Source organism: Bufo bufo, chromosome 6 (assembly GCF_905171765.1).
Source record: "Bufo bufo chromosome 6, aBufBuf1.1, whole genome shotgun sequence".
In the NCBI taxonomy this organism is placed as follows: Eukaryota; Metazoa; Chordata; class Amphibia; order Anura; family Bufonidae; genus Bufo; species Bufo bufo.
The window spans coordinates 126,362,916-126,376,466 of NC_053394.1; the positions used below are offsets into that span (position 1 = coordinate 126,362,916).

At 44.7% G+C, this 13,551-nt stretch overlaps 1 protein-coding gene across 2 annotated transcripts in view; it reads right to left on the reverse strand.

The window, feature by feature from the left end:
- Positions 1–4,189: 4,189 nt before the first annotated feature.
- ANXA7 (annexin A7) overlaps positions 4,190–13,551 on the reverse strand; it is a 35,406-nt gene continuing 26,044 nt past the window's right edge. For both annotated transcript variants that reach the window (XM_040437822.1, XM_040437821.1), the window contains 6 exons: positions 11,082–11,195; positions 9,596–9,766; positions 7,544–7,714; positions 6,959–7,034; positions 6,302–6,414; positions 4,190–4,655 (listed from right to left, as the gene is read on the reverse strand). In XM_040437822.1, the coding sequence (XP_040293756.1) occupies positions 4,533–4,655; positions 6,302–6,414; positions 6,959–7,034; positions 7,544–7,714; positions 9,596–9,766; positions 11,082–11,195 (768 nt within the window). In that variant the 3' untranslated portion in view covers positions 4,190–4,532. The remainder of the gene's footprint in view (positions 4,656–6,301; positions 6,415–6,958; positions 7,035–7,543; positions 7,715–9,595; positions 9,767–11,081; positions 11,196–13,551) is intronic.

Here is a 13,551-nt window from a genome sequence, read left to right on the forward strand (position 1 = left end):
CAGCGATTAGGAGCATCTAGCCCTAGCGTGAAGACTACCCTGCGAGGGAGAAGCGGTTGAAGTAGCCACTGCAGATTGCCAGCATAACGCCCTCACCTAGATAAGGATGAGTGGTGGACGAAGCATCCGGAGTCGGTAGAATATTCTGCTTGCTGGATCTTGATCACAGTACTCTGTGCAGTGTGACTGACCTGAACGGTGGAGGCTCATGGGGATGGGGAGACTCTAGGACACATAAGGCTGGGTGACACCCCTGAGAGCACAAAGGCTGACATTTTTGTGTCTCCAATAAGTGCATGAAGAAAAGAGGGATACAATATGGGAGTATCCATAGTATCCAGTGGCAGTATCCATATGCCACTAGTTGAGAATATCAGGCACCAGCGGTACCGACTATTGCCACGGACCACCTGTGAAGGAAAAACCAAGGCCTCCTAGAGTCGTGGCGTAGCTGAAATACAGCATGCAAAGATGCATAGTGATTCCCCCGTTACTGGATCGTTTGTAGAGGGTAATGCCATAGGAAGTATGTGATGGCAAATGGGAGATGGAATAGTAACCAACGGAAGCGCAATCCCCCGGTTAGGGAAGGGGGTAGCGTGATAGTCAGAACCGCAATCTACGGAAGTGTAATTACCCACTCAATGGAGGGGGAAAAAATCTACGGCAAGCACTGCAAACGCTTTACCTATGATCGGGAGTAACATATCCAGTAAGTACTGTAACCCGAGGTAGTGCAAATATATCACCCATCGAAGGGGGTAACGCACCTAGCAGGAACTTGCATATGACGAGTTCTGTACTCTGTGGGAAGTGCCATCATCCCACCCCAGAAAGGGTGTAATGCGTACGTAAACACTGCGACAGCAGTGAGAATGCCATAATGCCACCTATACAAAAGGTTAATGTATGCTGACGATACTGAGCCCAGTGGAACTTCAATTCCGCCACTCACAGAACGAGGGCACCTATGGCTGGCATTGAGGCCAATGCTAGTGAGGTCAGTCCACCTCAGGAAGGAGGTAATACCCAAATTAAGCACTGTATCTAGTAGAAGTGTAAATAGTGCCTAAGGAAGGGATTAATGCATACACCAGAACCGGTTAGCACGGACGTAATCTAGGAAAAATAATCTGGATTCATGGCAGAGTCCGAATAACTGTCCTGCTTCGGCCCGCTCGTGCGCAGTTCCACCTCTCAGCCTCTGGCCCATGGCTGTTGCAGGCTGTGGCGGTGTTGATATAAGAACCAAACTACTCGGAGGTGGAATGGAACTAAAGGTCTGCTTACCGATTGCGCAGACGGTGCTCTATTAACCAAACGACTCAGGAGGGTGGATTGGGAATTTCCAGAGGTCCTCCGCTGAGTTGCGCAGGAGGAGAAACTCAAACAAACAGACGCCCCCGGAGGGTGATAGGAAGTTTCAGTTGTCCTCAACTGGATTTGCGCAGTTGTAGTCTTATTAACCAACCGGCCTCAGAGGGCGGATTGGGATCCTCCAGATGTACCCCACTGGACTTTGCAGTTGGAGCATTATCAACCAAACGGCCCGGAGGGCAGAATGGGAATCCCTCAGATGTACTCCACTGGATTCAAGCAGTTGGAGCATAAATCAACCAAACGGCCTCAGAGGGCGGATTGGGATCCTCCAGATGTACCCCACTGGACTTTGCAGTTGGAGCATTATCAACCAAACGGCCCGGAGGGCGGAATGGGAATCCCTCAGATGTACTCCACTGGATTCAAGCAGTTGGAGCATAATCAACCAAACGGCCTCAGAGGGCGGATTGGGATCCTCCAGATGTACCCCACTGGACTTTGCAGTTGGAGCATTATCAACCAAACAGCCCGGAGGGCGGAATGGGAATCCCTCAGATGTACTCCACTGGATTCAAGCAGTTGGAGCATAATCAACCAAACGGCCTCAGAGGGCGGATTGGGATCCCTCAGATGCACTCCATTGGATTTTGTGGGCTGAGGAGGGCAGGATCTGTATGCGCATAATTATTATTATTTTTTTTGGTGAGGACCTAGCCTCATATGGAGAGGAGGTCAGGAAGGGTTGTATACTGCAATATTAAGGCACATTGTGCCTGCAGATAGAAACCTAGAGTGAACAGGGGCCTGAAAAAGGTGGCTGTGCAGGAAGGGTTAACCCGCCCCAAGGTTAACCTGCCTCCCGGGGTGATTCGCGCTAGAAAAAAAAAGGATCCGCCCCCCCATACCTGAAGGAGGAAGTTCCGGCCTAGAAGGCCGCAAAGCCGGAGACTAAATTATCACGCCGGCCGACCGGGACTCATCGCTAGTCAGCGCAGAGCGTACCTGGATCGAGGTCCGGAATGCGGTCGCCTGTGTCCACTGACCGCGTAAGCCCATCGGAGGAGTAAATAGCGTGACCGGAGGGAAAAGAAAGAAATAAAACGGTAGGCCCGAATAAAGCCGGGCCTAGATTTTGCGGCGTCCGGCCAAGTAGGGGATCCGTTCTGCCTGCTCTCCTGGGACGGCTTAGCGGGCTCCTGAAAAGGAGCCGCCGAGAAGATGCGTCGCTTGGCCGACCGGGAAGCCCACCCGGTCGGTCGGAGAGCGGGGGGGACCGGAATAGGGCGCAGAAGGCGCCTGTTTGTAGATCGGGAAGGGGTGAAAATAAGATGCTGCCGCCGTGGAATGGGATTAACCCTTTCTACTGAGGTGAGATGGGCGACGGGTGGAGGATTCGTTACCCCCTCAAGAAGGGGCCATGTGAGGGGGACAGGGAGGGACAGTAAAACTCACCTGTCTTCATCTGTGTTCTTCACCCTTATTCTTGTACCAGCAGGGCCACCACACGACCGCTGGCACCAGGCATCAGGGGTCCAGGCAGAGAAGGGCTGGAGAGGAGGTGGCCCTCTTGCTGGCGGGAAGCAGGGGAGCGAGGCTGCCCTGGTCCGCTTTGGCAACACCGGCCAGCCTCCCAGGGAGACAGACGCATGCGAATCTGTGCCCCTTAACCTAAAGAAATAAAATAAAAACAAAATTTTAAAAGAGCCACCCTGCTAAGCAGGGAGGTCTGCCTCCTACGACACTAAGCTAAAAACTGATATGCTCTCTCCAGGCTGGAGGGGGTATAGCCTGCAGGGGAGGAGTTATCACTTTTCAGCCTAGTGTCGCCTCCTAGTGGCAGCAGCAAGCTATACCCACGGTCCTGTGTCCCCCAATCATACCAGCGAGAAATGTAATTTGCTGACCACCCAGCACTTTCACATTTCTTAAAGACAAAAATAGCTGTAACTTCAAATCTGCTCTTCTCCTTTAGGCTAAATGCATACGATCAGGATTGCGTGTGGAAAATCCGCACCGGTGGTCATGCACATGGTATTCAATGATAGCTTGAAATTCTCATGCACAAGATGCAGATTTTTTTCCACGCAGAATTTGACCTGCGTTGCATGGATCCGCGGCATGTAAATTTTATTTTTCCTGACCGGATTTTCTCCATTCACTTAGTAAAATCCAAATGCGGAAAATCCGCACTAATTTATGCGGATTGTCCGCATGGATTTCCCTGCGAACACCTGCAGATTTCAGTGCGAATTCTCTGCACATAAATCCTGAACGTGTGCATGTAGTGCAAAGCATAACCAACACACACCTGTTTACTTTGCTGTTGGGATTCTGTGCCATACATGTTCACATTACCACTGCAGCTAAATCACAGTAGTCAGGGATTTAACACAGTTTTTTTTTCTCTTTTTTTTAATCATATTAGGGCTTATTCACAGTGTTTGGTCGGTGATTTCCATCAGTGATTGTCAGCCAAACCCAAGAGCTGAGCCTACAAAGATCTAAGGCATAATGGAAAGATTTGCACTTGTTCTAGGTTTCTGACCAGCAACTGGCTTTGGCTCACAATCAAACATTAAAATCACTGATCAAAACACAGATGTGTGAATAAGGCCTTACCGCTTTGGGCTAAAATCCGGAATAAAGCCACACTGAGTAGAAACCAGGCAGCCAAGACATCAGTTTACCTACCCATAAAACCATGCAACCATAAATGATTGCCATTTGGCACGGTTTTTGGTCACCTGGAGAGAAAGCTGGTCACTTATACTCAGACCCTGCGCACAGAGCATCAGTATTCTCTTTAGTGTCCCTTTAAATTCTAATAAAGTTTACATGAGAGACAGAAAGGAGTACAAAACACAGCAAGTGTAGGTAGAAAACAAAAAGGATTAAATTTTATTCATGCTATATGCAGGTTTCATGTGAATTATGCTTAGTATGGAAATACCTATAACAACATCATTGTCGTTTTTAAGTGTAATATATTTTTCAAAGGAAAAAAGTACTAAAATGACTAATGCGTCTATAGTTTCCTGGCAATAGACAAGGTGGAGCAAATCCCAGGAGAAGTGGTTTCATGAATGTTTGATGGGTAACAAAGACGCCAAAAAAAAGAACACAATCCCCTCCCTCCTGTACAGACACCTGCAGAACCATATTAACCACGTGGAACACATATACCCCAGCACACTGCATTCACTGGACGGATCCTATTGACCAGCAATGGCAAGCAGCATCTTTCTGTAGTCTCCACTCGTATCACTTTGTATCATGGAGGCAACGCTCTTCTGGTACATTTGCACGAAGGCTTGTTTTACCTGCACAAGGTCAATCTGAAAAAACAAAGTGTGTGGGATCAGATTCCAGATAAAATATAATGTTCCATTGCAAATAATGATGAACTAAACTAAGATCTGTAGTCAAGCCCATCATCCAGCAGGACTGTATTCATTCTGGTTATTTCAACTGTAGTACTGGTCCAGAAGATTGTACATTCAATGCACAGTGCTTGTATGGTCCTGACACAAATCTGCACTGGTGGGTCTAGAAAATGTCTAAAATAACCACGTTGGCGTTTTGGGTCACATGTTTTTTTTGTAGCATTTTTTTGCAAACAGTATTTGTGCCAACTCTACCTTTACCATTAAGACCTTGAGCTGTGCCTAGTCAGTGTGACTAATGAACATAATGTCACATGGCCTAGAAAAAGGCCTAAGTGCTCAGGGAGCATAGTCTCTTCGTACAGCTGACTGGGAGTTGGACCCCCACCGATCTCGTATTGATGACCTATCCCGAGGATAGACCATCAATATGAGAATCCCAGAAAGCCCCTCTAAAACAGCTATGAAAGTACAGAAGTGGTTTGAGGTCAATAAGGGAGATTTATCAATATATTCATGCCTTTTGTTTTGTCATAAATACATTGAAAAATACATAATTCAAACCGACCACTAATTAAAAAAGTTTTTGCATGCCCCTTCTCCCTACAGACATAGTAATATGTTCAACCAGTTAATGAAAAACCTCAACAGGGCATGGACATTTGTGACGAACGCAGCTCTGCATTTACGGGATTTTACGACAAGATTAAAGGGATTGTACATGATTAGATAAAATGGTTGTCTTCTCCCAAAAGCAACACCACAACTGTCTACAAAGATGTTTGGTACTGCAGATTAGCCGTACTCCCTTCACTAAAACCAAGCTACAATACCAGGAACAACTTGTGGTCAAGGGTGGTGCTGTTTCTTACTATCCAAATTAGGTAGGGCGAAGCCACAAACCTTTTGCATGCAAAATTGCCCCCTGCAATTGTGTTGGCTAGCATTTTAACAACATGCCGCTAGTAAATTGTGGCACAATTTAGCCATAGTACTAGATAGTGTACTGTTAAACACGTCTCTATGGCTGCAATGTTTGAAGGCGTGTATAGTGGTATTAGGCTACTTTCACACTAGCGTTTTTTGCAGATCCGTCATGGATCTGCAAAAAAAAGCTTCCGTTACAACAATACAACCGCCTGCATCAGTCATGAACAGATCCGGTTGTATAATGTCTTATATAGCCAAGACGGATCAGTCATGAAGACCATTGGAAGTCAATGGGGGACGGATCAGTTTTCTATTGTGTCAGAGAAAACTGATCCCTCTTGCTCAGCACTACATCGCGGACAGAAAAACGCTGCTTGCAGTGTTATTCTGTCCACAATGGGGACACAACCAAACGGAACGGAATGCATTTTGGAGCATTCTGTTTCGTTCAGTTTTGTCCTTTTCTTCAGCTATTGAGATCCTATGACTGATCTCAATAGCGGAAAGGGAAAGTGCTAGAGTGAAAGTAGCCTTACTTGGACCTGGATTTGGGTGACTCTGCGCCCATGTGATGGATCTTATAAGACCTTAGGAATGTCCCTGGCATATTTATCAGATGAAATGTACATTTGTATAAACGTTCTAATCAACGTGAACTAGAAACATACCTCACTGCGGGTTACAACCACCCTGATTAAAGTGGAGTCTTTGGTACCTGCTCCTTTCATGGACTTGTAAAGTCTCTCAGCAAAATAGGCTGGACGGTTTATAGCACACTGCACTGTAAATAGATTCAAAGAGAATTATTACAGCACTAAATACCAACACTTCTACGAACGCACCTAGGACAGAACTAAAGTGTCAGCCACTATGTTTGCAGCCAGTAAATGGAACAAGGCTCATACACTGATGTACTGTGGACTGCATGCTTAGCCTACTTTCTCTAGACTGCATACAACTGAACAGAGATCAAAAACAGGAAGTAATGAAATCTACATCAACAGCATCCGGAAGATAAAAAGCCTTTTACTTATTACATTCAGTAAATAATTATTCTAACAGTAATGCAATAAGTATTAGCCTTATATAGGATTCTTCTGCGTATGATGATGCAGAGCAGTTAAATTATTCTTGATAGGGGAAAATTCAGTGAAAAGAATCTGCTGATAGCTCATAGCATACCATTAAAGAAATCGTACAGGAAGGGGTTAATTGATCTTCCTACAGTCCTCTGACATTTCAGTGGATTTAAAAAGTCGCCCAATCTGCTGCCCCCCTCCATAAACAGTTTTTTTTAATTACATGTATTGGGTGCATTTACTTACAAATGGCCTTCAATCCATCTTCTATGTGGCCAGAAAATTCTCTTCCTATGGCACTTATTAAGTCGCGCTTGGATACCTGTAAGAAACCGTGACGTAAGTTAGCTTTACAACAAACAGCCTTAAGTGTCCATTAATAAGTACTTTAAAAGTCTAGAAAATGAATACCATTTAGCATTCGTTTATAAGGAAAAAAAAAAAAAAAAAAAGCTCGGGTGCCCTCAGACTGGCCAAATGTGCACTTCTCATTTAGTGTCATACTAGCTAACACTGAAACATAAATTGGCAAACACTTAAGATGTTCCGCTCAGGAACATCACTGTAGTGCAAACTGTAAAAACCCCACCCAACTGTCCGGTTTGTGGAACACTCCCTCGAAGAAATGGGTCTATGAGCAACTGTTCTGTATAGAACCTTAAAAGTCCACCCTCCAGCAGAGAAATTGTTTGCATTCACAAGTTACTATTGTGTGTCAGTTGATTAAGGGAGGTGGGAGAAGGGGAAAAAAAAAAACACTTTCCAATGTATTACTTGAAGATTAATCAAACGTTACAAGCATCTCCACAAGCAGGTAACTAGTTTACTTACTCTGGCATAGGCTTCTGTCACAGCCTTCAAATGTGGGAAGCTGCGACTGGCCAGCACCAAATTAAAGGAAGACTCGTCTGTTCCCAGTTTTCCTTCACCAGCTTGGTACAGACGCTGGGCATCTTGTTCAACTTGTTGCATGTTAACATTCGTACTTTCATCTCGATTTGCCTGAGGAAATATAAAACCTTTTAGCAAAAGGCAGCAAATGTGAATGACCTGAAAGCTGGAGACATTATCAGGCAAAACCAATCCAGGAGTTTACTTAGGGGCATATTACACTGCGCAATGTTTGGACAGGATAAGGGACGATTGAGGATAAATGTGTCCATCAGTGCTTGTTTGCATCGGCCTACTGCACAGGCTAATGCAAAGAATATGGGAAGGTAATGATTGCTACCTCAATCTTTCCTCTCCATTCAGTTCTAATGATCCCGATTGCACAGCAAGTTATGCTGCCAATAACTGGGCATCCATCCTGATGAAAGATGAAAATCAGCCAACATATGAGTGTTCGCTCATTTATTGGCAGCATTATTATATGGGCCAATTATTAAAAAAGGAGCATTCCTTTCCCAATAACTGGCACAAAAATTGCTTAGTGTAATAGGGCCTTTACATTCTGGTTGTCCCTTATAACGCAGCTAATTAATTATTTTAATCCAATTCAGATTCTTGCCTCATGCGCCAAGTAAACTACATTGAACTTTATTCCAAAATTCCCCACTCCAACAAAAAAATAAAGAAAGAAAAAGTTAAGCCTCATTCAGTGTTCGGTCAGTGATTTTCATCAGTCATTGTGAGCCAAAACCAGTTGGTGCAGATCTTTCCCTTACACCTTATGTCTTTTTGGGGATCTAATCCTGGTTTTGGCTCACAATCACTGATGGAAATCACTGACACGTGAATGAGGCTTTAGTCTTTGTTCACATTTGTGTTGCGTTTGCCACACAGAGACCAAGGGCACCAATGACTTATAACGAGATCTGGCATATTGACATAAAAAAATTAAAATAATAATAAAATAGCGCTGCATACAGCTTTAGAATCTGCGACGATGCTCTTATGCGTTTCCAAATATCTACTACTATGGATTGGTACAGCAATGATTCTACATAGGTTCTTTTCACACCTCAGTAACAGATTCCATGCTTTGCTACAGGAAAATTAGTGATTATAAAGTCAACAGCTTCCGTCATGCAATGGATCCAGCACTGCTTCATGGTTGCCATTTAGAACACAAAAACCTGACATAGATGGGAATAGAGCCTTAGGCCAAGTTCACATCTCTGAATAGCTGTTTCTGCAGAGAACAGAATGTCGCACCGGAAATGACGTGGGGAGGCGTGCAAAACAACAGTTTAGTGAAAATCTCAGCGGAGTTCAGCTGCACACCGGGACACTGCGCATGCGCCGGAGAGCCTCAGTAGGGAAAAATTACGGCCCAGTACGCAAGCGCAGCTAACTACAGAACATCCATCCGATCTCCGCGCCTGCGCAGTGTGGGGGTAGGGAGATCTGATAAATATATTTAACAGAAAATATGGCTATCAGATCTCCCTACCCCCACACTGCGCAGGCGCGGAGATCGGATGGATGTTCTGTAGTTAGCTGCGCTTGCGTACTGGGCCGTAATTTTTCCCTACTGAGGCTCTCCGGCGCATGCGCAGTGTCCCGGTGTGCAGCTGAACTCGCTGAGATTTTCACTAAACTGCCGTTTTGCGCAGATCGGCACAACTCCGGCACGCCTCCCCACGTCATTTCCGGTGTGACCGGAAGTTAGGAGGTAGGGAAATCTCATGAAGTAGTGTAATGTAACGTTACACCGGAGTTCACTGGATGCAGCATTACCAGATACTGCTGTTCACGGCCGGACCCCATAGACGACAAAGGGACTCGTCAGGATCCTGCTGATTTCCAGCATGAGTGCTGGGTTTCAGATGGACAAAAAACGTTGCTGGATCAGCTTACTGGAGATGTGAACGTAGCCTTAGCAAGCTGTCAAATACAGTTACATCTACAGCAGAGCATTATAACAATTATTCAACTGACCTGACACATAGACACAAGAAGCCTCTCAAAATGACCAGAGGTATCAGACCGGATATCCTTCTCAATGTCTCGGCCAAACTCTGACTTGTAGCATGCAACAATGTTCTTAATTTCAACGTTCGTTCTGCTGCACAGAATCTCAATGAGCACACCTTCTTTCGTTCCTGCACCCTAGAAAAAGAGAAAAAATAAAAAGGTCTTAAACAGCTGAACAAACTAAACACGTCAAGTTCACAAGCAACTGGATACTGAAAACCGATAGAGAAATCCAATTAGATTAGTAGAATTTGTTCCCAAAATGCCTACTAGTGTTACACAAATCACAAACATCACATAAGTCGCATGGTTCTGAGGCAGTTCACATTACGTTTTAGGTCCACCGAACCTTCTGCCGTTAGGACACATTTGAATATCATTAGTCCACCGTGCTATTGTGTTCTACAAAGCAGAAGTACACACACTAAAAGCAGGTCTGAATCCAAAGCTTCATCTTTTAAGTCGGTTTACCATATTAACCCTTTCATGACTGGGCCTAAAGGACTGAATGTCCAGGCAACTTTGTGCACGCAGTGGATTAGTGACCCCAACTTTCTATAAACTCTATAGGTTTGAGTGAATGGGGTGACTATGGTGACGATTTCTGTTAGCGACAGCATTTGTAATTTTTTAATTGACTTGTTTAAATTTATTTTTGGTCAACATTAAAAGACCTCATTGTTTCCACTGTAAGTGGGGCATCCACAGAAGCATTACACACAGGCAGAGCTCTGCTCCTGCCCCAGACACCCCCGGCGGTCATGTGACTGCCGGGACTAACAGAGGAAGCGCCTCCGGTCTTTTCCTCGGGGCCCCTACAGGGTCTCACAGCCAGGACCCAACCTGCTAGATTGCAGGAGCTTTAATCCCAGCGCTGGGATTAAAGCGCTGCCTAAATGTTTATATACGTGCTACCTGCACGGGGTATGTGCAGATAGGACATAGATATCCAGTGGGCAGTCTGGAAGGGGTCAAGTCAACTGATCTGCCAAGGGGTACATCTAAATGCCATTTTCCGGAGTATGCAAACATCCCCCCCAGTGGAAAGATCAGCAGAGAGCTAAAGAGATGTGAACAGCCCCTTTACAATACAGTTCAATAGGATAGGAGCAACTGAAAACTCTGATATACATACAGAAAAAAAAAAAAGGAGAAGGTGAATCTAAAATGGTCAGATTATGGTAAAAAAAAAAAAACTAAGAGCCAAGAACTCTTCTCCGTTGCATCCTGAAAATGGGACTCAGGCTGAATATGTAAATTAAAGGTGGACCCACAACGCCCACTGCGTCATGATCGGGAAATCACACGAGATCCACATACATAGATTACACTCCTTTATCACACAGGAACATCTCTGATAAATTCTGCTATGCTCATTTTGAAAGACGGCTGTTAGATAGTAACATTTTCACACAAGTGTACTGTACTGAAGTGTGATGTCCAATGTTACCTTCATGGCATTGTACACGCAATAGGCATCGTAATACGTTGGAGGCATAAAGAGCGCGATTATGAGATCTTCAACATGGCCACTGAGCTCAGACTTCAAATCTTTAATCAAATCCTAAAAAACAGAACAAGTAGTAAGATAAATTCACAGTCAATAGTGTTTATAGACACTTTAACCAAGCAAGTATTAATGCAAGTAGATGGTGACTTTGACCTGCAAACATTTATTGGCTCACATACGGAAGACCAGGCGTGCACGCACATACACCGTGTGGCATAATCACAGCAAACAGTTAGACAATCTTTGGCTTTATTCACATTATCTTTAGAGCTTACAGAGGAGGCACAAATTGAAAGGATCTTTCAAACTATACTTCCAAGAGAAGACTGCCACATCCCACTGCTTAGACATACAGTGGGATGCGGTGCCTATGGGCTTCTGTAATAAATTAAGAAGTATACAATAGTATAGTGTACACTATTCCATACCACAACAATAGATGCCGGCCAAGAGGACACTATTGGCTGCTATTGCATGAAAAGGGAAAAGGCACACGTTTGGAGTAAAAGCTGGAAGCCTTCCTGGTAAATATGAAAAGCATAGGCTCTGCGAGAACAGAGTCTTAAAGGGGCTGTCTCACTATCATGTAGAGAAAGTGAATACAAGGCACCTACTAATATATTATTATTAGGGCTGAAACGATTACTCGAATTAAATCGATGAACTCGACACAAAAAAAAAAAAAAAAAATCCTCGAATCGACGATTCATTTGTGCCATGTGACCACAGAGTGAGTGAAGAGCCTGCCATTACTCACGCTCAGTGGTCACCCGCCAGCTCGCACAACGCTGCACTGGATCCTGACGTACACACACCGTCAGGACATTTTAGTTCACTGGCGCTGCGGCTGGGCACTGGGGTGGGGGAGAGCTGAGGGCACTTGGGTGGGGGGACAGCTGATGGCACTTGGGTGGGGGAGGGGAGAGCTGATGCACTTTGACTGATCGCACAGGGGGGAACGAAGGGTGTTGGGGGACTGATGGCAGGGGGTCTAATGAGTTTTTATAAAAGGAAAAGTCTATTAATTGATTTTTTCTCATTAGGAGTACTCGATTAATCGTAAAATTAAAAATCTGTAGAATACTCGATTTCTAAAATAGTTTACTGCAGTCCTAGTTATTATCCATATTGCCTCCTTTGCTGGCTAGACTCATTTTTTCATCATATTATACACTCCTTGTTTCCATGGTTATGACCACTCTGCGTTGCAGCAGCAGTGGCCGTGTTTGCACACTATGCACTGGCCTCTCTGGTGGCCGGGACCATAGGAACGCACATAGGGACAGCGCTTTTTCCTATAGTGTGCAAGCATGGCCACCGAAGCTGAAGTTTCAGGGTGGTTGTAACCATGGAAACAATAAGTGTATAATGTGATGGAAAAATGAGTCTAGCCAGCAAAGGAGGCAATATGGATAACAACTAGGGATGACCGAATCGACTTCGAATGAAACATTCGAAGTCGACTCGCATAATACTTAGTCTGAATACTGTACAGAGTGAGCGGTACCTTGGATCCCGAACCAGAGTTCGGCCAATTTTTTTTTACCGCAGAAATGAATTTATGAAGTTATTATGCAAAGTCTCGCGAGACTTCATGAAGTAATAACTTCGGCTCATAGGAGCCAATACATTCTAATACTATAAGGAGCGCTCGCTCCGTACAGTATTCAAACGAAATATTATGCAAATCGACTTTGGATGTTTCATCCGAAGTCAATTCACTAATCCCTAGTAATAACAATACATTAGTAAGTGCCTTGTATTAACTTTCTCTAGATGATAAATGCCATTTGCTGAAGTGAGACGACCCTTTAATTGTGCTGTCCTCTCAAGTGAAGGCAGACTGCTAATACTTTTCCACGCAGGTACTTAAACTGATCCCACAAGTGATTCCAGGGTTAGCAAAAAGAAAATATCACACAAAGTATGATTTTCGAGACATACTGGTATGTCTAGGAATTCCAAGTCTTGCATGAACCACAAGTGCAGTACAAAATAATTACTTAAAGGGGTTTCTACCACCTCATTTTGACCTAATTAGCTCTTAGACACTAGCGATCTGCTAGTGTCTGATCTACCTAACAATGCTATTCTCAGACCTGTGTCTGGATCCGTTTCACTAAAAAACGAACTTTTATTAATATGCTAATGAGCCCTAAGTGCTATGGGGGCGTCTTTTCAGCACCTAGAGGCTCGGTCTACTCACATTGTATGCCGCCCCGCTCATCCGTTAAGCCCGCCCATCTCCTCTTGAATGCCATCCTCCATCTGAGCCAGTGGACGAATTCTCGCGCCTGCGCGTCTGTATTCGGCGCAGACATCTCCACTGCGCCTGCCTGCTGCTGATTGACAGTTATTTTCCATATGAATCAGCAGCAGGTGGGCAGGGGAGTGGCTATAGCTCTGAATT